The sequence below is a fragment of the Rana temporaria genome, chromosome 6 (genome assembly GCF_905171775.1).
Source record: "Rana temporaria chromosome 6, aRanTem1.1, whole genome shotgun sequence".
NCBI lineage: Eukaryota > Metazoa > Chordata > Amphibia > Anura > Ranidae > Rana > Rana temporaria.
In genome coordinates, this window is record NC_053494.1 from 27407417 (window position 1) to 27435165 (window position 27749).

The window sequence follows — 27749 nt, forward strand, 5'->3', positions numbered from 1 at the left end:
ACAATGGTGCCCAGCGAGGTGGATGGAGGGAAATTAACTGTAGGGCCAAGTGGGGGGTAGAAAGAAACATTAGTGCTCAGTGAGGGGAACAATAGTGCCCAGAGAGGGTCAGGAAAACAATAGTGCCCAGCAGGGGGTGCAGAGAAACAATGTCTAACAGGATTTGAGGGTTAACATTGGTGTGGAAATGCAATGTCTGTATGCTGTAGCATTAACCGTATATTTCACCGGAAATACCTGGACTCAATAATTTGGTGGGGTGTGCAATTGCCTTTGGCCATTGTAGTTTGATATACATAGACTTTTGGTCTTGTGGTGTATACTTGTCTAGTAATCAGACTAGAGACATGGAGGCAACATGGAATACTGCTTTGTTGTTCTGGGAAATGGTGAAGTCGTCTTCCAGTCTTTATTTGCGTGTCAGAGGTGTTACCATCACAAGGCTTGGAGAGCATTATTGCAAATGAACAAATTCCCATTCCAATTAACGCAGTTCATATAGGCGTGTTTCAGACAAGTGCTTGCCTAGAGTTCTGCTTTAATAGCTCTACTGCCAATACTGATTTGTCCTTTTTATAAATGTGTCTTTGCAGTGACTTCATATCTCATTGCACCCACTCAACAAAATGAAACTCTGCGAGCTGCAGCCAACTGCAAATCCGGCTCCTTATGTTTTCTATGCAAATAGATCCTTTTCTGGGGGTGGATTTATTTATTTTGGTTCATACGTATTGGGAATGTCTGAAGAATCTGCGTAATCCATCTGCTTCCAGCTTAACTATACAGCTGTTTCAGAAAGCCTAAACAGACTGCGGCGTGCTTGGCCTTGGAATATAGTGGCCATGGTCAAGTAGACCAGCAGAATATTGCTTTAAAGAGGATCTGTGTTTTGGATATTAGAGACCGTTTTTTTTTTTTTTTAGAGTGCAGTTCAGAGGGAGGTTAAAATCCTCCTGTCATGGTTTAATTTCTGCTTGTCCAGCAGTGGTGCTTTGTGCACAGTTTTCCCGCCATGCTCCACCACTACTTCATCTTACAGGCGCCGCTTAACTTTTGGAAGATGAAGTTGTATTTCTTTTTTTAGGAAAGTCTAAGAAGAAGTGAAAAAATTGGTTCCGTTTTCTAAAAACTGTTTGAGCCCTGACTTCATGGAAGGCTTTTTTTTTTTTTGTCTGGTTTCTGAAATATTTTCTGTTGTGTTCGCTGAATTGTAAAAAGGCTCACTAAGCAAATTTTTAAGCAAAATCCGACCTGTAAAAGAAAGCCGTGAATTTGTGTTTGTGCCGCTGAGCAGCACTGTTGGAGAAATGCTTGCTCAACGATCTTCAGTGTCTGCATGCTTCTTTGTGTATCGAATGCCTGTTGCCTTGCTGCATTGTGGCATATAGAAAAAGTAATATCAAGGGCGCTCCGGATATCAGGACCTAGCAAATGAAGTCTGCTTTGGAAAGGGTAGAAATCTTCATACACTTCAGGCCGCACTCAGAGGGAGAAAGCGATCTCTAATAATAAACCGATAAAAAGAAAAAAAACGCCTCTAAGTGCAGAATAAGAACTTTTCAATATCCCCAAAAGGATTAGAAACACTTACAAGATAAAGGATGAGAAGTAACATGTAATGGCGTATAACACGCACCCTAACTTTAAGAGGAAAGTTTCAGGGAAAAAAACTTTCCAAAGCCCCCTGCATATAACACGCAGGCATAGTTTACCCTCTATTTTCAGGGTAAAAAAGCGAGTGTTATACGCCAATAAATACAGTGGCCCGGATTCAGAAAGGAGATACGACGGCGTATCTCCGGATACGCCGTCGTATCTCTGAGTGTGCGTGGTCGTAACTATGCGACTGATTCAGAGAATCAGTTACACATAGATTTCCCTAAGATCCGACCGGCGTAAGTGTCTTAAACCATCGTATCTTAGGCTGCATATTTACGCTGGCCGCTAGGTGGCGCTTCCGTATATTTACGCAAGGAATATGCTAATTGGGTAGATACGCCGATTCAAAAACGTCCGGCCGGCGCATTTTTTTACGTCGTTTACGTTAGTCTTTTTCCGGTGTCAAGTTACCCCTGCTATATGAGGCATAGCCTATGTTAAGTATGGACGTTGTTCCCCGCGTCGATTTTTACGTTTGCGTAAGTCATTCGCGAATAGGGCTGTGCGTAAGTTACGTTCACGTCTAAAGCAATGACTACTTGCGGCGTAATTTCGAGCATGCGCACTGGGATTTTTTCACGAGCGGCGCATTCGCTGTTCGTAAAATACGTCAAATACGTGGGGTCACAGTGAATTTAAATAAAACACGCCCACATCATCCACATTTGAATTAGGCGGGCTTACGCCGACACACATACGTTACGCCGCCGTAACATAGGGCGCAAGTCCTTTCTGAATATGGAACTTGCGCCCTAATTTACGGCGGCGTAACGTATCTGCGATACGTTACGCCCGCCGATAGACAATTCTATCTGAATCCGGGCCAGTAAGTGTATCCAGATGTTCCGATGACAGGAAGGTCCCTGTATGTATAACTTCCGGTATAGAATCCAGGAAAAAACGGCCGGTGGACGCTGCAGGCTCTAGGAACACAGTAACGATGTCTGGGTCAGTGTAGAGTGCAAATCCTGGAAGTGACATCAGAGGAAAGGGGACGACAACCAGCATGGAATGAAAGCAGGAAGTGAGTCATCAGATGGGCTTCTACGATGTTGTCGTCATTGGCTGAAGAAGGAACCAATGAGTATTTCCGAAACACGTTACCATTACATAGTTACATAGTTACATAGTTAGTCAGGTTGAAAAAAGACACAAGTCCATCCAGTTCAACCTCAAAAAAATAAACAAACAAAATAAAAAACACAATACAATCCCATACACCCAACTCCATACCCATTCTGATGACTCACTTCCTGATTGCATTCAGTGCTGGTTGTCATCCCCCTTCCGCTGATGTCACTTCCGGGATTTGTACTCTGTAAATTAAGAATACTTTCACAAATAATTTTTTATTTTTTTTTATCAATTAGGGGAGTCCACAACTTCCGGTAAGGGTGTTTTACCCCTTACCCCAGGTGGAGGACGCACCATCCCTGGTGATCTCATTGCGATTGTGGTTATTCAATCTGCCGACTATTTCTGAATTGGATTGCAACGCCGAGTTTATTTCTCAGTGTGGATCATTCAGCATATTTTGTCACCAATTGGTTCTTCATTGAACTTATTTTGTTTCACCATTCAGGCTGGGTTCACACTATACTACACGACAGTCATACGACTTTCATCCTACTTTGCTCTGCGACATCAGTCCTACATTGGTCCTACATCCATCTGACTTGAAGTTTAATCCAACTTTGTGATAGTCTGACATGTCCTTTGACCAATCAAAACAATCCCAGTGTGCGGTGAATTCCTTCAATAAAGCGGTTTATGATCATTTGCATGGATTGGACAATCTGTTGAAATGACGCGCACACACACACCGCATTCCATTAGAGCCTCATGTCCCAGTGAGATTAGTGCTTGCACCCTTTGAATCCTTGCACTGAGCCTTTCTCTGTTGCAGACGGGGGGGTGTTTAAATGCCATGGTTGTGATGCTTTACGATCGCTCCTGTTGCGTTCTTTGGGCAGTAAGCCTTTCCGAACATGACCCATTCTAGTGAATGGGGGGGAGCACCGCAAATGCCTCACAACTGTGTGCAGTGCCTCACTGCCTGCCAAACACCTCCGAACATATATATTCAGAGGCATGACGGGTTAGACGCAACTCGACACTAGGCTTTTGTTGTATAATTTGTTGATGAATTACTTCCAGTGTCTGCAACTGCAGATGTCAGCAAGTGCTTGTTTTACGACTCATGTATTGTTTCTTAAAAATACAGTAAATTACTTGATTCTCCATAGCTGAGCCACAGGTTCGCTTTAACCCAACACAGACAAATATTCTTTTAGATTTTCCTAAACAAGGCCCAGTTATAATTGGTTGAGCCCATATATGTCCCCATAGAGTAAAGCAGTTTGCCGGATACCCCACGGAGGTGTAGATTAGTGCCAGCCTATCAAAGGCTTAGAGAAAATGTTTAATTAACCTGTGCGGGAGACAAAGGCTCACATGAGCTGACCTGTATGATTAGTAACAAAGCTAAACAGCCCTGATATCCGCCAGGGTACCACTGATCTCTGCTGGGATGAATTTAAAAGGATTAGTGGTTAATCTTGCCAGCAGGTTGCAGCATTCTTCTGTTGTGTCTAAAGCGGTAACAATCTGGCCGAGGAGACAATCAAACACAGCAGGGCTGTCCTGACGCATCCATATCGTCTGATACTGTCCGGCATTACTGCCCATATTTTATGTACAGAGGTACTGTCATTATGCATGGGTCTACCTCTGTGTAAAGCTTTTGAACAATTACACTGACAAAAACATAAATGAAGCTTCCCTTGTATGGCAGGTACTATGATTATCGGGAACGGGTGTAGGGCGGTGGCCCACATTACTTCATTTCTTCCAGGTTATTTGTGGCGTAGAAGCACGTCGATTGAACAGGTTCCCTGCCTCTCGTCACACTGTATGACAGACTGTCAGTGCCTCGCACACCGTGTACCAGAATAACATACTCCGATGCGTTGAGAACATTTAGTCAGATGAAGGAAAACTTCAAACAAGCACAATGGCTCTGGCGAGGCGACTCCCACACCATCTCTCGATGGGCACCCAAGAGTAACCTAAACCATAGAGATGCACAAAGGAGCGCCAAACCAAAACCAGATAAGAGTCCAAAATGATTTTAATTGTTGGTAGCAAAAAGTCATATAAAAACAGCCAACTTGTTTCAGGGACAGTACTTTTCCCTCTTCATCAGGGCTCAGCACAGGGTAAAATCTGAATTTAGTACCGGTTCTAATATAATTCTGTGCAGTCAATGTTTCCTCTATTCAAGTTTTATCCTGTGTTGAGTGAGACCTAAAGAAGATGGAGGGTTGTTGCCCCTTAACCACTTACCCCCCGGACCATATTGCTGCCCAAAGACCAGAGTACTTTTTGCGATTCGGGACTGCGTCGCTTTAACAGACAATTGCGCGGTCGTGCGACGTGGCTCCCAAACAAAATTGGCGTCCTTTTTTTCCCACAAATAGAGCTTTCTTTTGGTGGTATTTGATCACCTCTGCGTTTTTTTTTTTTTGCGCTATAAACAAAAATAGAACGACAATTTTGAAAAAAATGAATATTTTTTACTTTTTGCTGTAATAAATATCCCCCAAAAATATATAAAAAAACATTTTTTTTCCTCAGTTTAGGCCGATACGTATTCTTCTACATATTTTTCGTAAAAAAAATCGCAATAAGCGTTTATTGATTGGTTTGCGCAAAAGTTATAGCGTTTACAAAATAGGGGGTATTTTTATGGCATTTTTATTAATATTTTTTTTACTAGTAATGGCGGCGATCGGCGATTTTTTTTTCGGTATTGCGACATTATGGCGGACACTTCGGACATTTTTGACACATTTTTGGGACCATTGGCATTTTTATAGCGATCAGTGCTATAAAAATGCATTAGATTACTATAAAAATGCCACTGGCAGTGAAGGGGTTAACACTAGGGGGCGGGGAAGGGGTTAAGTATGCCTGGGTGTGTTCTTACTGTGGGGGGGGGGGGGTGGCCTCACTTGGGGAAACACTGATTTTCTGTTCATACATTGTATGAACAGAAAATCAGCATTTCCCCTGCTGACAGGAACGAGAGCTGTGTGTTTACACACACAGCTCCCGTTCCCCGCTCTGTACCGAGCGATCGCGTGTGCCCGGCGGCGATCGCGCCCGCCGGGCACACGCACGGGAGTCGGGGGCGAGCGGGGGGCGCGCGCGCGCGCCTCCGGCGGCGCGCGTGCGCCCCTAGTGGCGGCTAAAGGGTAGGACGTCCATTTACGTGGTCTCGCCTAGGAGAGCCACCTTGTGGACGTAAAATGACGGTGCGGCGACGGCAAGTAGTTAAATGTGTTGACTGTTTTTATGACCTTTTCTACCAAAAATTAAATTATCTTGTTCTGGCCCGGAGCTTTTTTCTGTATTGACAGTTTGCCTCTAATTCTTTTTTTAATTGCACCCTCCAGATCAGACCCTGATGAAGGCTAGATCTGACCCTGATGATGGTGTAAATCAGGGATATGCAATTAGCGGACCTCCAGATGTTGCAAAACTACAATTCCCATCATGCCTCTGTCTCTGGGTGTCATGCTTGTGGCTGTCAGAGTCTTGCTATGCCTCATGGGACTTGTAGTTCTGCAACAGCTGGAGGTCCGCTAATTGCATATCCCTGGTGTAAATAGTATTTGAAATTATTATTTAATAGGAATGCTAATGCACTACCAAAAGTGACTTTCCTGGCTCCGCCCAACGCATTGCGTCACTTATCACGCGACTTCCCCATATAAGAATTTCATATGACACTTCTTTGGTATTTGTAGAAGTTTCTTTAGGTCTGTGTAGGTTCAAGGATTGTGTTTGTGTAAGAGGTGGAAGAAGGGAAGGGGTACTCCATGATTTAGTAAGTTTAAAAAAAAAATGATTGTAGTAAAAAGACTTTAATACTCACATTTCATAACATAAACAATTCAAAACAAAAAACGAGCAGCGATGTCAGGGACATGGCTGTCATGGAACTGGCAATGTTGCCCAGAACCTTCATGGATGCCCACAGAGGTTCCCAAGACGTGCACAAGCGCGTGCCGCACATACTGCGCGTGCACGACGACACGCAAGTGGCCTGACAGACGCTGGCGCCAATGGCCCTTTTTATGCCAGCCTGTGACTACAGGACATTGCTGTATTATCTCCTCCAGCTCCTTGTATACCTTGACCTTCCTGTCTGTGTCCACTGTGACCCGGCTTGCCTTGACCTCGCTTCCTGATCTCCCAGTTTGACCCTTGGTCTGCTTCTGGACTCTGCTACTGCTTCCTGATCACCCGGCTTGACCTTTCGGCTTGTACCTGGACCCTGCTTGTGTATGACCTTGGCTTGCACCTGTGTATGCTCTGGACTGACTTATCTGTGTTTGACCCCTGGCCTGGCTCCTGGTTTCTCTGTTTACCTGAACACAGCAAGTTCAGCTCTGCCTGCTTCAGTCATCCCTCAGTGGCTAAGCTCATCTGACTGCAAACAAGCACCTGGCCAACCGTGCTTCTTTGGGCACCGCCCTCGCTGTTCCCAACTCCAGGGGCGCGCTGCACTCTGCCGCAAGGGGAGCCCTCTTAGCATCTCGACCTCTATACTCACACCTGACGAGCGAGCTCGCTGACGTCACTTCCCGTGACGAACACGAGTCGGGATGTTCAGGCACCGGAAGTAACGACGGCGAGCTCGTTTTTTGTTTTGAATTGTTATGAAATGTCAGTATTCAAGTCTTTTTACTGCAATACATTTTATTTTAAACATACTACACAGAGTACCCCTACCTCCTTCTTCCCTCTACACCCCGTATACTTAACCCACCGAGGTCACGCTGATACTGGCCACAACTGGCAGCGTGTTTTAGAATCCAGAGATGGATACACACAACCAAATACCCAAAACGCCAGATCGGGAGGTCGGTGAATTCCTGGACACGTAGGGAGCATACGTGTCACCTTTAATCACTTCTGGAAGTAATTTTCTAGCAAAAAAAAGTTTTTTAACTTGTAAACAACAAATCTCAGAAAGAGGCCCGGTCCTTAAGTGGTTAAAGATATACTTACATGCTGTCACCTTACAGCCGTGAGGTAAGGGGACACCTAATACACTAGTGTATTGCACTGAAGATAAGAAATCACTTTTGCACTTAATAAAGATACTCTGCACAGAAGATAAGATCACGCATTAGGGATGCACCGATGCCACTTTTTTGACACCGAGTACAAATACCTGATTTTTGTCATGTGACATTTTTTTTAAAAGATAATGAAAGATTACACATTTTCCCGATAATATGAGGAATTGAAACTCGGTCAAAAGACATTATGAAAGAAAACATTTTCATTTGCTGGTCACAAAGCTGTTAAAGCGCAAATTGCACAGAACATACTGTATAAAAAATGTCAAATGTCAATGATATATATATATATAATTTATTTTTATTTGTTTTTTCTTTTTAGGCCCCGTACACACGGTCGTTCCAAACCGATGAGAATGGTCCGACGGACCGTTTTCATCGGTTCACCGCTGAAGTGGTCTGATGTGCGTACACACCATCGTTTCCAAAAAACTATCGGGTCAGAACGCGGTGACGTCAAACACACGGCGTGCTGAATAAAACGAAGTTAAATGCTTCCAAGCATGCGTCGACTTGATTCTGAGCATGCGCGGGTTTTGAACCGATGCTTTTCTGTACTAACCATCGGTTTGGACCGATAGGGGCAGCGGTCAATCGGTTCGGTTTTGAAGCATGTTTTAAAAATTTGGACCTTAGGAAAACAGACCGATGGGCTATACACACGGTCGGTTTGGACCGATGAAACTGAATGTCGGTCCATTCTCATAGGTTTTGTCCGACCGTGTGTACAGGGCCTTAGAGTATTGCCTTGAGGAACGTGGCACGTATTTGCACTAAGTCACCTGATCATTTGCACATTGTCACTTTGTTATTGCCACAGCTATGGTGGATTTCAGTTTATTTCATTATGGCTATTTATGTTTAGATTTATACAGCGCAGCACTACTTCTACTTATTTTCTGTGGTTTCGGTTTAACCTTCTCAGTGCTTGCAGCAGTTTAGTCATTATCTATTTAGTGGGGGGGGGGGGGGGGATATTTATTTTTCCCTTGTTGAATCTATGCCACGAAGAATTAAGGCAGTTCTAATGGCAAAAGGGGGTCCAACCTGGTACTAGCAAGGTGTGCCTAATAAAGTGGCCGGTGAGTGAGTGTATGTAAAAGGCCAGACTGAGTCTGTGTCCAGGACCGATCCTAGGCAAGTAATTGCCACATAGTGATTACATGCATGTGGCTGCCATTCGCGGTGGGATTCGGCAGCCTCCCATTGCTTTGAATAGGGCCGTGTCCCACAGCTAATTGCCAGGACACATTTTCTTTTACAAGGTGGGTCAGCAGGTCTTTTGCAAACCCTTTTCATTTGGCCAAGCTTGAGAACAGCATGCAGAATGTGATGTAAGTGCAGAGCCAATTTGTACATGCACGCGAGGGCCAAATTCATTTAGAACCAGTTAACCTACTAGCAGGGACCCGGAGTACCTGGAGGAAACACCTGCAAATATAGGCAGAATATGCTGGCTCCGTGCAGACGACAAATTGAAATTGAATAAACAATTTATAGATTTGGAGATTTTTTTTTTCCACGATTTTACAGGGAAAGCTCAATTGCCTATTGTTGTGCATTGTTTGCACTCATCACTGGTGCATTTTGAAGTATGGTATTATCTTTATAACCCAGCCTTGTTATACCGGTTACTGGTGTGCAACAACACAGAGATGAAGGCACTATATAAATCGACAGTACCAGAAACCATTATCCCTTTCCTTTAATTTGTCTATGCGGGAATGCAGTTGGGCCACGCGCTCCATCCGCCAGTATCTCATTACAGTCCGCTTTGACTCCATACAATTCTATAAAGCCTTTCTTGTTCATTTCAGGTGAAAGCGTTCAATTTTCCAGCTTCCGAGTACAGAGTGCCGGTTTTATGTGCAGCCAGAACCCCAGTGATGGGTCTCTATTAAGCATCCACACACATCATTTCCACGGTTTCCTTTGTGAGTGATTCCATGGAGGATGAAGCTTTGAATTTATTGACTAATAGGCAGCCCCAGGTAGAAGATTATCACATGGTTGCACCTTTTTATTGGGTTTTGTCTTGTGAGCCAGTGTTGGAAATCAGGCACAGATGGGGAAACTGGCTGCAAGGAACCCTGTTGCAAAAGACACGTGTAGTAGTCGTCCATTACTGACCTCCCTTCTGAAGATGCTTGTTGTTTACTCAGAATGAGCAAGCAGCTAGTGAAGTCAGCATTTAGTCCTGATCTATACACAGGCCGATAAGTATTCTTCTACCTATTTTTGGTATTAAAAAAAAACGCAATAAGCGTTTATCGATTGGTTTGTGCAAAATTTATAGCGTTTACAAAATAGGGGATAGTTTTATTGCATTTTCATAAAAAATTTTTTACTACTAATGGCAGCGATCAGCGATTTTTTTTCGTGACTGCGACATTATGGCGGACATTTTTGGGACCATTGTCATTTTCACAGCAAAAAATGCATTAAAAATGCATTGTTTACTGCATTGTTTACTGTAAAAATGACAATTGCAGTTTGGGAGTTAACCACAAGGGGGCGCTGAACGGGTTAAGTGTGACCTCATTTGTGTTTCTAACTGTAGGGGGGTGTGGCTGTAGGTGTGATATCATTGATTGTGTTTCCCTGTAAAAGGGAACACACGATCAATGACGGCGCCACAGTGAAGAACGGGGACGCCGTGTTTACACACAGCTCTCCCCGTTCTTCAGCTCCGGGGACCGATCGCGGGGCTCTAGCGGTGATCGGGTCCGCGGGTCAAAGAGGACGTGCCCAGCCGTGCCATTCTGCTGACGTATATGTGCAGGAGGCGGTCCTTAAGCGGTTAAAGTATCCATCAACATTCTGGGCTGGATTCAAGAAGCAATTGCGCCTTTGTAACCATAGTTACACAGGGCAATTGCTTACTTGCCCCGGCGTAACGAATGCTCCTGATTCAGGAACCTCGTTACGCCGACTGCAGCCTAAGATATGGCGTTCCCGTTGTGCTCAGCGTATAGTATGCAAATTGCATAGTAACGCCGATTCACAACGTTACACGAGCCCTGCGTACGCAGTTTACGTCATTTCCGTACGGCGGTTTTCGCGTAAGGCTGCCCTTGCTATTAGCAGGGGCAGCCAATGTTACGTATACCCGTCGTTCCCGCGTCGCGAAAATTCAAATTTACGTAGTTTGCGTAAGTGATTCGTGAATGGCGCTGGACGCCATTCACGTTCACTTTGAAGCAAATGACGTCCTTGCGACGTCATTTGCCGAAATGCACGTCGGGAAAGTTTCCCGATGGAGCATGCGCTCTACGATCGGCGCGGGAACGCGCCTAATTTAATTGATTCCCGCCCCCTACGGGATCATTTAAATTGCGCGCGCTTACGCCGGGCATTTTGCCGGCGCGCCCACGCAATATACGGAGCTACTGCTCCGTGAATCAAGGGCAGCGCAGTAAATTTGCAGGGGCGCAGGGCAAAAACGTTGCCCTGCGCCTCCGTAAAAAAAGCGCAAATCTACCTGAATCCAGCCCAGTGTGTTTAGTAATGCCTAACTATAAGAGTTTCAAGAAAGCGGCTTTAATGCCTTGTAATAAAGCTCTTATAAGTCCGAGTTTACAAGGCTTTAAAGGGAAGCTGACCTTCATTTTAAGGTTGCCTGCAATTTTCCTTTTATTATGTTCTGCATTCCTGGTTTCACTTTCTTACTAGCGACTCTCGTTCCTAAATTTGATTCTTTGTAATGCCCACTTCCCGGCTGGCCATGCCAATTTTGTTGGCAGCTTTCCATTAGCCACAGTTTCCTGGTTTTGAGTGACCTAACAATTAATTAAATTTGCTTTAGAAATCAACTTAAGAAAACGACTTCAGTACCCATCAAGAGCATTTTTATCAATTTCTATGACAGTTTTTTGGGAATTTGAAATTGACAAACAATTGAAACTGGGATTGGCTTATTGCTGTAACTGAACTGGAAAATAGACAGCAACCTTGACAAGGTAATGGCGGGGGGTTAGGCAGGACTTTTACAACTGAATAACATCTCCAGCCATTAAAGAAAAAAAAAAAAACACCCCGTTTCCATCGGTGCCCACCAAGTCTGTGGCTGAATCTGAATCCACTGTCATGTGTTTCCCTGCTGTGCCACTTCCTGTAGTGCTGGCCAGTGATCATAATTTCTTAGTGCTCTCCTCTGCTTAGTCAACTTGTTTTGGACCTGCACCTCATGTCGTCATGTTCGGCTGGAAGGCTTAAGGGCCCTGTTGGGTCACTCAGAGGTGAAACTTATGGAAGTCATGGGAAGCTGTGCCACAAGCAAGTGATGTGGGCACTATAGACAAGAAGGCAAAAGCCTGGAACTTGGTACCTGGCTTGTCAGCTGGAATCTGGGGGTTGGAGCAGATTTAACCACTTCCCTACCGCTGGACGTCATATGACGTCCTGGAGTTTAGGGGGTGGATATCTGATTGATGCCTGCAGCTACAGTCATCATTCAGATATCCTTCTTTTCAGACGGCGAGCCTGCTCACCATAAGAATGATTAAAGCGGCAGATTTGTCGCTTGACCGTTCTTATAGACGGCGGGAAGGGACACTCCCGCCGCCATCCAGTGCTTCTCCGGGCTCTCCCGTGCCATCGGGGGCCCGGAGAACAAATCAGCCGGCGCCGGATGAGGAGGATAGAGATTTCCAGTCATCTCTGACCATCTGACTGTCGGAGGTCCAGGCGCTACGTTATGACGTCACGCCCGGGTACCCGGATGTAAACATAGCCGCAATCGCGGCTGTCAGCATGAGATCGGTTAAAAAAAAATTCCCCGATCTCATGCCTTCCAGCTTGGAGGAGAGATGTGGGGTCTTATTGACCCTGCATCTCTCCATAAAGAGGACATTTCACAATATACCGTATTTATCGGCATATACCGCGCGCCGGCGTATAGCGCTCACCCCAAGCTGAGAAGGGAAGTTTAGGGAAAAAATGTGCCCGGCGGCCTTGTCCGGCGTTCCGTCTGCGGCCTTGCGCGGGGTCCGTCGAGCCTTGTGGGTGTCCGTCTGCGAAATGTTTGGGGAATCCAGCTTTATGGCCAATGCCCAGATCACTCACAACCTGTCACAGAAAAACAAGGATTGTTGCGGCGGATGGGAGGCACTGAAAGTACTGGAACTGAATTGTGAAATGGAAATACACAGGAAATATGAACTAACCATTTTCTAAATAGAGTAGCCACAGAACCAAAGTATATGAGCTTGTTGCTAGGGGAGTTTTTGAAGCTACCCATCTCTTATACGTAAGAGAAGCAATAGACGGCTCTTTGTGGCGTTGGTTTAGACTTGTGGGCCCCGAAATCTATTGGCTGTTTTACATGATGTTGCCATTAAAGCATTTTGAACTGTTGACCCTTTTGGCTGCTTGCTACTCCTGTTTTATGCTTTGAATGCATTCTTTAGAGCCCTTTCACACTGCCAGCGCTCGGGCGTCGTTTGTGCTGCACTTTTAACCCCGCTAACAGCTGAATAAAGGGTTAAAAGGGCAGAGGCACTTCGGCGGCGCTGTCCGGTGATTTCAATGGGCAGAGGCGCTTTAGGAGCGGTGTAGAGAAGCTGCTTCCAGGACTTGCCAGCACAGCGCCTCAGTGTGAAAGCACTCAGGCTTTCATACTGGAATTGCAGATGAGGCTTTTTTTCAGGCGCTTTACAAGCGATATTTGTATCGCTAAAGTGCCTGAAAAATGGCTCCAGTGTGAAAGGGGTCTTGGAGACCAAAGCCCATAAGGCCCATAGAGTTGAGATATTTGATTAGCTCTGTGTCACAGATATCTGTAGAATACGGTCAGGAGCGTCTTGTCTCCATCAGCTCCCCTCATCACTTATTTCCGTATTTGGGGGAACAATTTGCTGCATCTCTTCCTCATTCTAAAATGTAAGAACCACCGGCACCTCATCTTCTCCTCCAAATGGAAATGAAATTGAAATGTCTTCCAATCGGAGCTCTTCAAAGAGCCCTATAATGAAGCCCAGGCTGCCCTAGATGGAAGCGCACAGAGCTGGTTAATTGCCAATCCAGAGCACTTTGTGACGCTTCCCCTCCTGTGTAATTGAGAATCTGTTACATTAAGTGACTGTGCTGGTGCCAGGCTCCTGGCAGATGGTGTCATTTTTTCCTGTCTATGCCAGATGGTTGGCAATTGATGTGGAATGGAGAAAACCCTTAATGTGACCTTTCCATGTTTTCTACCTGTCCCTCTCCAGCTTTTGATTGAATTATATAGTACTGTCCCCTTTTCAGCACTGTACAAAATGAGATCCTATCTGGAAGTAAAACATCTACATGATAACAGAATCACATAGAAGTTAAATAGGTTTGGGAATCTTCAGTTTCGATTATGTTCTAAAGTCACCGTTCACACTAGAGCGATTTCTCGCACGGAGGAGACTTTTTTTTTTTTTGTGTATTTTGTGCGTGTACTCGAGAGAGGAGCCGGACTGCAGGAGTTGGGAGTAGGCAGGCCTCCCCCAGAGGCAATCTGCCACCTTTCTCCATGCCCCGGGTGGCAATGGCGGGTGTGTGAGGGGGTCCTCCCACACAGCCCGCCCTACCTGCTCCGCTTTGAAGCCCAACGGGGCAGAGGGACTCCCTATAAGGGAGTGAGAGGATTAGCCCGCTCAACCAGCCCCGTTAGTCCTTCGCCTCTCTTTAAGAGACCGCGTGGTCAAAGTGCGTGTGTGTTAACCCAATTTCGAGTGCGTGTAAGTGTGGTGGTTTTTGTGGGAGGGGGGTGGGCGTACTAAGCGCAGGCTTACCTCGCATAGCACACCCACCGGGAGCCGGGCTGAGACCACCAAACTCAATTCACATGTAGCCGGGAACCGAACCCCTAGCTGCAGAGGTGAATGGCTTGTCAGCGCAGTGCCAATCGCGTTGAGCCACCGCAGCTCCTTCACGGAGGAGACTTGACGTGGGCACTGCGGCTTCCTATATTTGCCACTAACAAAAAGTTTTTCCAGCACTTGCATCCTCTGCTTGGTTAAAATTGTTACTACTTTTTCCACATTAGCTCATTTGGTGGCAGCTTTCTTCAAAATACAGTAAAACCTTGGTTTGAGAGTAACTTGGTTTGAGAGAGTTTTGTAAGACAAGATTTTTTTCACATTTTGACTTAATATACAAGCGATGTCTTGATATAAGAGTAGGGTCATGTCACAAATGAGTATAAAAGAGAAGAGGTGCATCTAATCCAGGGTTTGACAAATTTGCTTGGAATCTAGGAGCCAGCTAAAAAAGTTAGGAGCCAGAAAACGCGTCCCGTCCCGAAGAGCTTGCGCGCAGAAGCGAACACATACGTGAGCAGCGCCCGCATATGTAAACGGTGTTCAAACCACACATGTGAGGTATCGCCGCGATTGGTAGAGCGAGAGCAATAATTCTAGCCCCATTACAAACGCTAGTTTTACCAGAACGAGCGCTCCTGTCCAGGGCTGTGGAGTCGGTAGATAAATGTTCCGACTCCGACTCCTCAGTTTTATGTACTTCCGACTCCGACTCCCCGACTCCGACTCCTCTGTATTAATATGCGAATGTATTTTATACATTCCTTGAGTGAAAGAAACGCAACCTACCACAGGACTACTGGCTGGGAAGCCAACAGTCTACTGTATTGCACAGTTTAAGCAAAAGACAAAACACAATGAAAACCATCAAGTGACTGGATAGTAGCAGCAGGCATAAACATCAGGAACAGGATCTTTACCAGTTCAAAAATACAAACCACATTATTTGGTTGTTTTAGAACAAAAACAAAGCTTATCTATAATGAACCAAAAACAAAATCTGTAAAACCTAGAAATGGTTTATATTAATCTTGAAATGTAGTTCTAGGCTTAGCAAATGCAAATCAATTCAATGTAGAGTTCTAAGGAAGAGAATTGCCTCTGCCAGATCCTCTTTCATAGAGGCTCTTAAGTCAGACTTTATTATTTTTAGGGCTGAAAATAATCTTTCGACACTGACTTGGGTGGGTGGCATTGCAGTAACTATTCTGGCCACATCACTAACGATCTCTGGATAAACAAGGATGGCTTCTTCAACAGTAAGTTTGGATGAGCGATCATACTTTTCAACTTCTTTTAGTGCTTTATAAAACTCCTGTTGGAATTTTTTTATTTGGACACTTACTGGTTCTCTAACATGCGTTCCCTGTAAAAGCAGAACACAACACTATGGAAAGTATAAGTATTGCAGCTCCTAATTGTGCGTTGCGTGCCATATAGTGAAGCACATGAAAAGCATGCTTCTTCACGGTCACTTAACGTGTTCGTTTTGCGGTTACGTGAGGCACTGCATGCATTGGTCTTTATTCTTACAGTAGAGAAGTCATTAATTATAACTTTTTGTGAATTGGGACATTTAAACTTGCTTTTTTTTTTTTTTTTATTCCAATCTAAATTTAGTCGGAGTCGGTGCATTGTTTGCCGACTCCGACTCCAGGTACCCAAAATTTCCCCCGACTCCGACTCCTCGACTCCGACTCCGACTCCACAGCCCTGCTCCTGTCTCATAACTAACTTCTGAGCATGCACGTTTTTTTCCCGTCGTTAAAACCTACACACAATCGTTTTTCACGACGAGAAAAATTTGAGCATGTTCTAAATTTTTAATGACCATTTTTCACGTCGAGAAAAATGCTCTGGAGCCAACACACGGTCGTTTTTAATGACCAATTAAAAAAAATAACAATTCACGTCCTGAAAAACAGTCGTGTGTATGCGGCTTTACACTTTCAGTGCTGCTATTTTTTTTTAAACTCTATTTACAACACAGCACGGTAAATTGATAGGCATAAGTAACCTGACCATGCTGACCATTATCCTTGCTATACTGAGTCAGACTAAAAAATAATCCAGCCAGTTAGAAAAATTACTGGATACCTGATACGCGTTGTGGTCAGTGACTCGGGTTAACCTGTCATGACACAGGAGCTGCAACTGCTGATTGCAAAATGCTAGTTGCCTGACTGTCATGCTGACTTTCTGGTTTCAGTTTTTGAACTTCCAAGAAGTGAGTCTAGAAAAGTCAGCAGTCTGTATGCTTGTTCCAGGTCATTAACCCAAAGGAAGTAAGATGGTCAACAAAACAAATGGGTTTTTAGAATTTTTAGAGGAAGCTAGCATTGGCCTCCTCCATGTTTCTCACATAGCAGTTTTCTTTTTAACCACTTCCAGACCGCCGCATGTAGATATACGTCAGCAGAATGGCATGGACAGGCACATGTACGTACCTGTACGTGCTCTGCTTGACGTGGGTCGGGGGTCCGATCGGGAACCCCCCCCTCCCGGTACATGCGGAGGTCGGGTCCGCTCGAGGAGCGATCCGGGACGAGGGCGCGGCTATTCGTTTATAGCCGCCCTGTCGCGATCGCTCCCCGGAGCTGAAGAACGGGGAGAGCCGTATGTAAACACGGCTTCCCCGTGCTTCACTGTGGCGGCGCAACGATCGAGTGATCCCTTTTATTAGGGAGACTCGATCGATGATGTCAGTCCTACAGCCACACCCCCCTACAGTTGTAAACACACACTAGGTGAACCCAAAATGTTACAGCGCCCCCTGTGTTTAACTCCCAAACTGCAACTGTCATTTTCACAATAAAGAATGCAATTTAAATGCATTTTTTGCTGTGAAAATGACAATGGTCCCAAAAATGTGTCAAAATTGTCCGAAGTGTCCGCCATAATGTCGCAGTCACGAAAAAAAAATCGCTGATCGCCGCCATTAGTATTAAAAAAAATAAAAATGCAATAAAACTATCCCCTATTTTGTAAACGCTATAAATTTTGCGCAAACCAACCGATAAACGATTATTGCGATTTTTTTTTTTTTATACCAAAAATAGGTAGAAGAATACGTATCGGCCTAAACTGAGGAAAAAAAATATTATATATGTTTTTGGGGGATATTTATTATAGCAAAAAGTAAAAAATATTGCATTTTTTTTCAAAATTGTCGTTCTATTTTTGTTTATTGCGCAAAAACTAAAAACCGCAGATGTGATCAAATACCACCAAAAGAAAGTTCTATTTGTGGGGAAAAAAGGACGCCAATTTTGTTTGGGAGCCACGTCGCACGACCGCGCAATTGTCTGTTAAAGCGACGCAGTCCCGAACTGTAAAAACACCTTGGGTCTTTAGGCAGCATATTGGTCGGGTCCTTAAGTGGTTAAGCAGTACAGTCCAAGAACGTGCACATTTAAAAATATGTGGGCAAGGACAGATTCCATATCCTGTGCTATCCGAACAGGTTGCTTTTAAAGGAGAAGTGTGGGAATCCAAAACAACAAAGCCAGGTTATCCCCTCCATGCTGCTCTAAGCCCAAGAACTAAGCGATCACACGACCACTCGGTTCTTGGTCAGCTTGGAGCAGAGAGCGGTGACTGACAACATTCACTGGAGCACCAGGCAGGAGAGGGGAGTCAGAGCGGCTGGTTCTGACTCAGCCATACGCAGATCCAGTTGCCAATCGGGCATCTGGGTGGGTCCCAAAAATATGGTTGGGATCCTTCCAGAGCCTGGAGCTGCTCTGTGAAATAGGCTTTAGCCCACTGTCAGCTGATTATGAGTCATAGGAGTGTAAATTCACCCCTGTGAGCCAGAAGAGAAGTGTGGCCAAGAAAAGCTTTGGCATAGCTCCCAACTTTCTGAAATTGGAACGAGGGACCCCTATTAGGAAAAGCATGTAGGTATAGGACACGCCCCCCTTAACCACTTAAGACTCGGACCAATATGCAGGTAAAGGACCTGGCCACTTTTTGAGATTCGGCACTGCGTCGCTTTAACTGACAATTGCGCGGTCGTGCGACGTGGCTCCCAAACAAAATTGGCATCCTTTTTTTCCCCACAAATAGAGCTTTCTTTTGGTGGTATTTGATCACCTCTGCGGTTTTATTTTTTGCGCTATAAACAAGCGATAATTTTGAAAAAAATGCAATATTTTTACTTTTTGCTATAATAAATATCCCCCAAAAATATATATAAAAAAAACTTTTTTCCTCAGTTTAGGACGATACGTATTCTTCTACATATTTTTGGTAAAAAAAATCGCAATAAGCGTTTATTGATTGGTTTGCGCAAAATTTTTAGCATTTACAAAATAGGGGATAGTTTTATGGCATTTTTAATAATAATTTTTTTTTTTACTAGTAATGGCGGCGATCAGCGATTTTTTTTCGTGACTGCGACATTATGGCGGACACATCGGACACTTTTGACAAATTTTTGGGACCATTGTCATTTTCACAGTGAAAAGTGCTATAAAAATGCACTGATTACTGTGAAAATGACAATGGCAGTGAAGGGATTAACCACTAGGTGGCGCTAAGGGGTTAAGTGTGCCCTAAGGGAGTGATTCTTACTGTAGGGAGGCGTGGCTGTAGGCGTGACATCACTGATCGTCGTTCCCTATATCAGGGAACTGACGATCAGTGTCACTGCCACAGAGAAGAACGGGGAAGGTGTGTTTACACTCACCTCTCCCCATTCTTCAGCTCCTGTGACCCGATCGCGGGACACCAGCGGCGATCAGGTCCGCTGGTCCCGCAGGCGCGGAGCTTAGGACCGGTTCACGTGCGCGACCCACGGCTGGGCTCTTAAAGGGTTTGTAAAGGAATTTTTTTTTTTTTATCTAAATAGCTTCCTTTACCTTAATGCAGTGCTGTTTTCATGTCCTCATTGTTCGTTTTTGCTCTCAAGTTGCTGTAATTCTTCTCTGATCTCCACACTTCCTGGTTGTCTGTTTCCTGATAACCACAGTACTGGTCACTAATCAAGGAGGTGCGTTTACTGTGCGTCTAAAACCCCTCAGCACCAGTCAGTTTAGTTTTCCAAACCATCACTGCCCTGTATTGGCTCTGTACATCACAGAAGCAGGAAACAACATGCAAAAACGAAACTAGAAACTGCAAGTACATTATATGATTGATTTTTATCTATTTTTAATCATTTTTAAAATGAATCTGTCAACTATTATGTCTCTATACCCTGTAAACAGTAATTTCAGCAAAAACATTTTTTTTCCTTTACAACTCCTTTAACCACTTCCCTACCGGCCCATAGTGAAATGACGTCCACAAAGAACCTCTGCCGTTCAGAGTGGACGTCATATGACGTCCTGGGCTTTGTGGGGGGGATATCTGAATGATGCCTGGAGCTAGAGGCATCATTCAGATATCCTTCTCTTGTGCCGGCGATTCTTCACAACGTAAGAACGATCATAACGGCGGTTCCGCCGCTAGATCGTTCTTACAGGCGGCGGGAGGGGACATCCCCCCCCTCCCGCCGCCATCCGGTGCTTCTCCGGGCTCTCCCGTGCCATCGGGGGCCCGGAGAACGAATCGTCCGGCGCTCGCAGGAAGCATAGAGATGACTGGTGACCAGATGGTCACCAGTCATCTCTATGACCGTCGGAGGACCCGGGCGCGATGTGATGACGTCACGCCCGGGTCCCGTAAGTAAACAAAGCCGCGATTGCGGCTGCTAAGCAACAGCAAGCATGAGATCGGTGAATTTTTTTTCACCAATTTCATGCTTTCCAGCCTGGAGGAGAGATGTGGGGTCTTATTGACCCCGCATCTCTCCATAAAGAGTACCTGTCACACACATTCCTATTACAAGGGATGTTTACATTCCTTGTAATAGGAATAAAAGTAATCAAAAAAAAAAAAAATTAAAAAAAAAAGTGTAAAAAAAGAAATAAATGTATAAAAAGAAAAAAAGAAATAAAATTTATTTTTTTAACGCCCCTGTCCCCGGTAGCTTGCGCGCAGAAGCGAACGCACACGCAAGTCCCGCCGACATATGTAAACGCCATTTAAACCACATATGTGAGGTATCGCCGCGTGCGTTAGAGTGCCAGCAACAATTCTAGCACTAGATCTCCTCTGTAAATCTAAACTGGTAACCTGTAAAAAATTTCAAATCGTTGCCTATGGAGATTTTTAAGTACCGAAGTTTGGCGCCATTCCATGAGTGTGCGCAATTTTAAAGCGTGACATGTTAGGTATCTATTTACTCGGTGTAACATCATCTTTCCTATTTTACAAAAAAATTGGGCTAACTTTACTGTTTTTTAATTTTTTTAATTCATGAAACAATTTTTTTCCAAAAAAAAGGCGTTTGAAAAATTATTGCGCAAATACCGTGCAAGATAAAAGGTTTCAATGACCGTCGTTTTATTCCCTAGGGTGTCTGCTAAAAAAAAATATATAATGTTTGGGGGTTCTGCGTAATTTTCTAGCAAAAAAATTATGATTTGTACATGTAGGAGAGAAGTGCCAGAATAGGCCTGGTATGGAAGGGTGTATAACTGCCCTGTATGGAAGAGGTTAAAGTGCCTGTGCCCAGCCGTGCCATTCTGCCGACGTATATCGGCGTTAGTGGTTAAATGATAATTGTACAAAAAAAGATTGATCGTACCCGCAGATGCTTTTTTTTACCACTACTATTCCTTTATATTGGCTTGTGGAATTTACAAATTCAGAAATTTACAAATTGGATGAAAGGTTTAGCACCGCGAAACACTTTTTGAAACATAAAAAGTGCATTTTATATACAACTATAGAGATCAGACCAAAATGAGGGACAGAGGGACTTTGTTCCAAATGAGGGACAGTCCCTCGAAATCCGGTACAGTTGGGAGTTATGCTTTGGCTATTCATTTATTTTAATCTAACAATTTACTTTTTCATTAGAATGGAGTTATTCTTTAATATGTATTGAAACACAGTTTTTGTTCTAGGCAAGAATGTGGCGAAGGGTTAGAACCACTGTAATGTTTTTATTGTTATCCATGTCGTGGTGACCATTGTCACTAGGACTGAAAGTGGTTGGCCCTGATATGGAAGGACACTGTGTACATTTGTTTCTCATCAGAATTACCCTTGGACCTCTCTAGACCATTCTACAGGTTTATTTTTTGTACAGACCTATGGCCATTTCACATATGAGCAGATGTTGCATATATGTTTATTGTATTGATATATGCTTTTATGATGATTTATCATGTTTAGATACAAATTTTGGATTTCTTATTTAAAGTGAGTACTCCCTTTCCTATTTGGGATTACCAGTGGATACCAGTAAAGTCCTACACCATTCTAGTTTTTTTTTTTTTTTTTTTTTTGCAATTCATTGGGATGTGGTTCCGCAATCTGAGTTTTTGTCTCAACCCATTTTTTTATTACCTAGGACTGAAAGTATGTGTTGTCTCCAGAACAGGAATAGAGGGGAAGACTTCCAATGGGTACACTTGTTTAAAGAGGGGGTTCACCCTATAATTTTTTTTTTCTAGCATTAAATTAAGCATAGTAGCGCGAGCTACAGTATGCCTTTATTTTATTTTTTTTGCCCCGTGCTCACTGTGCAATCCTATAGTGAAGATTCCGACTCCCCGCGGGGAATGGGCGTTCCTATCCAGAGGGAAGATGATTGACGGCCGGCTCTGGCGCGTCACGCTTCTTCGGAAATAGCCGAAATAGGACTTGGCTCTTCACGGTGCCTAGTCTGTGCGCAGGCGCCGTATAGCGCCGTGAAGAGCCGAGACCTACTCCGGCTATCTTCGGGGAGCTTGACATGCCATACCCGGCCATCAATCATCTTCCCTCTGGATAGGAACGCCCATTCCCCACGGGGAGTCTGAATCTTCACTATAGGATTGCACAGTGAGTACGGGGCAAAAAAAATAAAATAAAGGCATACTGTAGCTCGCGCTACTATGCTTAATTTAATGCTAGAATGTTGTTATTGAGGGTGAACCACCGCTTTAAGAAAAAATTGTCTGAAAGAACATTTCCTTCCCTTTGGGGAGATTTCCGCTTACCTCTTGAGATCAGAATGTAAAGTATAATCTCCACTATGGAACACATGGAAAAAAAATGTATATACTGACGTTTTTTACTTTCCTACACAATCCAAAATGAAACTATATATGGGCTTTAGCTTGTGAAAACATTTAAATATAGACCTACAGTATGTCATATATTGATAAAATATTTGTTGCACACATGTTAGAAGGATTTGTGCAAGCTGAATGAAATGTCGCTGTGTGTATTCTAAAAGATTAATTCCTGTATTATCAGCGCCATCTAGTGCCCAAAATGCACTATAGATTTCTGAAATGCCTCAAAGAGAAAACTATATCACATTTTGGCCACTAGATGGAGCTGATGATATGGGGAAATGAGCTCTTAGAAAATATATATAGCTAGATTCAGGTAGCCGGGCGCAAAGTTAGACAGGCGTAGCGTATGGCATATACGCTACGCCGCCGTAAGTTAGATAGGCAAGTGCTATATTCACAAAGCACTTGCCTCCTAAGTTACGGCGGCGTAGCGTAAATGTGGCCGGCGTAAGCGCGCCTAATTCAAATGAGGATGGGGGGGGGGCGTGTTTTATGTAAATGATTGGTGATCCGACGTAATTGACGTTTTTTACAACGGCGCATGCGCCGTCCGTGTACATATCCCAGTGTGCATTGCTCCAAAGTACGCCGCAAGGACGTATTGGTTTCGACGTGAACGTAAATTACGTCCAGCCCTATTCACGGACGACTTACGCAAACAGCGTACATTTTTCAAGTTTTGACGCAGGAACGACGGCCATACTTAACATTGACTAGGCCAGCTAGGGGGCAGCTTTATCTTTACGCGGCGTAACTCTTATGGAAACAGCGTATCTTTACTGCGCCGGGCGCACGTACGTTCGTGAATCGGCGTATTTAGTAATTTACATATTCTACGCCGAACTCAACGGAAGCGCTACCTAGCGGCCAGCGGAAAAATTGCACCCTAAGATACGACAGCGTAGGAGACTTACGCCGCTCATATCTTAGCCTAATTTAAGCGTTACGCTTAAATTTAGGAAGGCGTAGATTCAGAGTTACGTCGGCGTATCTACTGATACGGCGGCGTAAATCTTTTTGAATCCAGCTAATAGTGACATTATTTTCAGCTTGCGCTGACATTCCTTGCACAAATGTTTTATAAATGGATAGTTGGTTATCACATCTGATTTGTATAAGGTATTTTGTGTGTTAGGAATATACAAGCCCTTTAAAAGTTCCTATTGGCATTTAGCTAGCGCTAACTGGTTCCTGAATTAAAAAAAAACTATTTTAATCCTTTTTTTTTTTTTTTTTTCTAGGATCCGAGAAGTAAACACAAGTTCAAAACTCACACGTACTCCAGCCCAACCTTCTGCGACCACTGCGGTTCCTTATTATATGGTCTCATTCACCAAGGGATGAAATGTGAAAGTAAGTTTGCATCCATCACTGACCCAATGGTTGAAGTGTATCTTACGGCAATAGAAGACTTTCACTACCTTTTGTGTCTTTGAGTCTGGAAGTAAAGGAAAATCTCTCCAGTGACTTTTTTGTAGCGTATTACACATGCACTGGCATGCATATTTAAAGTATTTAGGCCTTCACACAGGGTGTACCCATACATACAGCTGTGCAGATGATCATGCATCCTCGTGCAGGCAGTCCCATTCATGTCATTTGGGATGCAACAGCTGCATAGACACAGCCACTGGTTCCAATTTGACATCTGTGCAGGTCTGTGGTCCCTAAACACGCAGTGCGTTTTTTTTTTTTTTTATGTGCTGCAACAATTCACCGTTTGTTGCAACACGCTGCGTTGCCCAGAAACACACGTGATCCTATATTTGTTTTTAGTGCACACACCAATGCAGCATTTTTGTGTGAACAGAAACCACTACAAGCAACGTAGTCCGATGTGGTTGGTGGACCACGGACCACCTAGGCTCCTAAGAAAGGGGTGCGCCGCAGAAACGCGTCAGCGGTTTAAGGGATGTCAGATCCTCTCATCATCGAGTCCTATCTGTAGAGTCCAGGAGAGACAGTTTGTCAGAAAAGCGTATACCTGTGCTCGTTTTGTGAGTCGGATCATTGCCTTTATTTTAATCCTATTTTAATAAACATTTTTATATACGGTAATGCACTAGGTCGGTGCGCCTTTCTTTTTTCTTTTTAGCCATACGAACACCCATTGTTTTGTGGAGGGCTGCGAGACCATAGACCTTGCCTTTAAGACTGGACTGCACTATCCGTGTCTAGCGAAACACCAGAGCACAGGAGAGATTTTTGTTCTGTACAGCTTGTGTAAATTTGCTGTCTCCTCAAAATAACTCCACACAGAATTAGCCATTAATGTCTAAACTGCAAGATTCAAAAGTGAGTACACCCCCAAGTGAAAATGTCCAAATTGGGCCTAATTGGCCATTTTCTCTCCCCGGTGTCATGTGACTTATTGGTGTTACAAGGTCTCAGGTGTGAATGGGGAGCAGGTGTGTTAAATTTGATATCACTCTCCCTCTCCCATATTGGTCACATGGCACCTCATGGCAAATAACTCTCTGAGGATCTGAAAAAAGAATTGTTGCTCTACATAAAGAAGGCCTAGGCTATAAGAAGATTGCCAAGACCCTGAAACTGAGCTGCAGCACGGTGGTCAAGACCATACAGCGGTTTAACAAGACGACCACTGCCTTGATAAAGAAGCTGAGGGTAAAGGTGATGGACTGGCCAAGCATGTCTCCAGACCTAAACCCTATTGAGCATCTGTGGGGCATCCTCAAATGGAAGGTGGAGGAGTGCAAGGTCTCTAACATTCACCAGCTCTGTGATGTCGTCATGGAGGACGGGAAGAGGACTCCAGTGGCAACCTGTGACGCTCTGGTGAATTCCATGCCCAAGAGGGTTAAGGCAGTGCTGGAAAATAATGGTGGCCACACAAAATATTGACACCTTAAGCCCAATTTGGAAATTTTCACTTGGGGTGTACTCACTTTTGTTGCTAGCGGTTTAAACATTAATGGCTGTGTGTTGAGTTATTTTGAGGGAACAGCAAATTTACAATGTTATACAAGCTGTACACTCACTACTTTACGCTGTAGCAACTTTAAGTTCTTTAATATATATATATATATATATATATATATATATATATATATATATATATATATATATATATATATATATACATATATATATATTTGTGTGTGTATAAATCCCCTTCTTAGCATCAATGGCCACATATTATGTCCCTCCTGAAGCTCTCTGGGAGATGGTGCCAGCTGTAACAAGACAAACTGACGTTTACTCAATTATTACAGTGCTCTTTGTATATGAGGTTAAATTAGTACTTACTGGTTAGAGGTGGACCCAGGGCCGATCCGCCCTATAGGCTCACTATGCAAGCCGCTTAGGGCCCCGCAAAGCTGCGGAGGACCCCCCAAATTACTAGAGGCCGCCTGGTGAGAAGTCATTTTCGGCCCCTCACCCTGCTTCTCAACTCGCTGGCTGCATGGGAGAAGAGGTAAGCAGTCAGCACCCCCTGCTTCTCACTTTAATGTAAGATGTCATTTCCGACAGCAGAACACCCCCTCCCCCCGCCTCTCAACTTCAATGTGACATGTCATTTTCGGCAGACGCCCCCCCCCCCCCCCCGCCTCTCAACTTTAATGTGACATGTCATTTTCGGCAGCCCCCCCTCGCCTCTCAACTTTAATGTGACCTGTCATTTTGCTTAGGGCCCCAGGGAGGTCAGGATCGGCACTGGGTGGACCATCATAAGCACATATCTATGGCCAGCTTTAGCTTTGCCTTGTAATTCATCAGTGATCACAAGTGCTGTGCAAAAAACAAAAATATGATAAAGTCAGAAAGTTCACTCCATATCAGTTTTATATAAGGTCACCTGTTTCTTTCCTGTGAGGACCTCATCCTCTTGTTACGTGATTCTGTGTGTCAGCTTCCCTATCTCTGAAACATAGGAAGAAGACCTCATCAGGGGGATTGATCTATCTTGTGTATAAGGGGTTCCTGGCTATAAGGTCATTGGTAATCCTGGGGCATCACATTCCCATCTTGTAGAAAAACAGAGTAGGTAGGCTGTGTTCCCGTGTGCATTTCATGACTTGATGTTTAATCTCAACAGAAGCATACCTTTAATTTTATTTCCTAACTAGGCAAAGGATTAAGGCATTCAGCAGCTGAGCCCAGTAATGAAATGTGTCTGTATGTTTCCAGATAAACTCTAGGCTCCTCAATAAACCCTTTTCTTTCTTCTGGTTTGTTGAACAGAAATCACAATTCTTCTTCTTCTCTCTGAGATTTTCTCAGACATCTGTATATGCAGATGTGTATTTGAAACGCGTGGCTAGAATGTAAAATCGGTTTAGTGTGACCTTGGCGAGAAGCATCTTCAGGATAAGTTGGCTCACAGAGACATCTAGTGGATGTTACAAAAAATGACAGCTTTACCAGTACAGAACTCTCATAATAATCTACATCTTAAAATGCATACAGAACAGGACACAGATTCCTTTAATTTCAAAGTACGATTATATCCAATTACCTGCAGGTGAGGGTGATAGAAAAAAGTATCTCGCGCCAAAAGTTATAATAAATAAATATAAGCTGCTCCCCAAATAATCAAATTGATTATAAACAGTGGTATATGTGGGGGTGGGGGCGCTAGTGGTAGTGCTAAATATATATAGATAATTAATATATAAATATATACTGTGTGTGTATATATATATATGTACACATAGCCCAGTATATATTTATATATTAATTAATTATCTATATATATTTAGCACTACCACTAGCGCCCCCACCCCCACATTATACCAGGTGAGGATGATGGCAAATTAAATTGTAAAAAAAACGACCTATGTAACCTCTCCCACTACCAGCAATCCTCAGTTTTTGCTAATGTCCTTAGGTGACCTTTCTCTACCGAGAAGCGGGTTACTGGCTTACGATTCCTATTCTACTGGAAAATGTAATTTGCTGCATTGACAAAACTGCGGCAATATGGTTGTATTGTGTGGATTAGTTGACCCTCGCCAGCGTTTCCAGGAACTGTCCAAAGCAGTGTCAGCCCTGGTTCACACTGGGTACGA

The 27749-nt window shown here is 44.0% G+C and overlaps 1 protein-coding gene across 2 annotated transcripts in view; it reads left to right on the forward strand.

The window, feature by feature from the left end:
• The window catches only part of PRKCB (protein kinase C beta), a 336313-nt gene that overhangs the window by 182490 nt on the left and 126074 nt on the right, over nucleotides 1-27749 (forward strand). For both annotated transcript variants that reach the window (XM_040356513.1, XM_040356512.1), the window contains exon 4: nucleotides 23958-24069. In XM_040356513.1, coding sequence (XP_040212447.1) covers nucleotides 23958-24069 — 112 coding nt within the window. The remainder of the gene's footprint in view (nucleotides 1-23957; nucleotides 24070-27749) is intronic.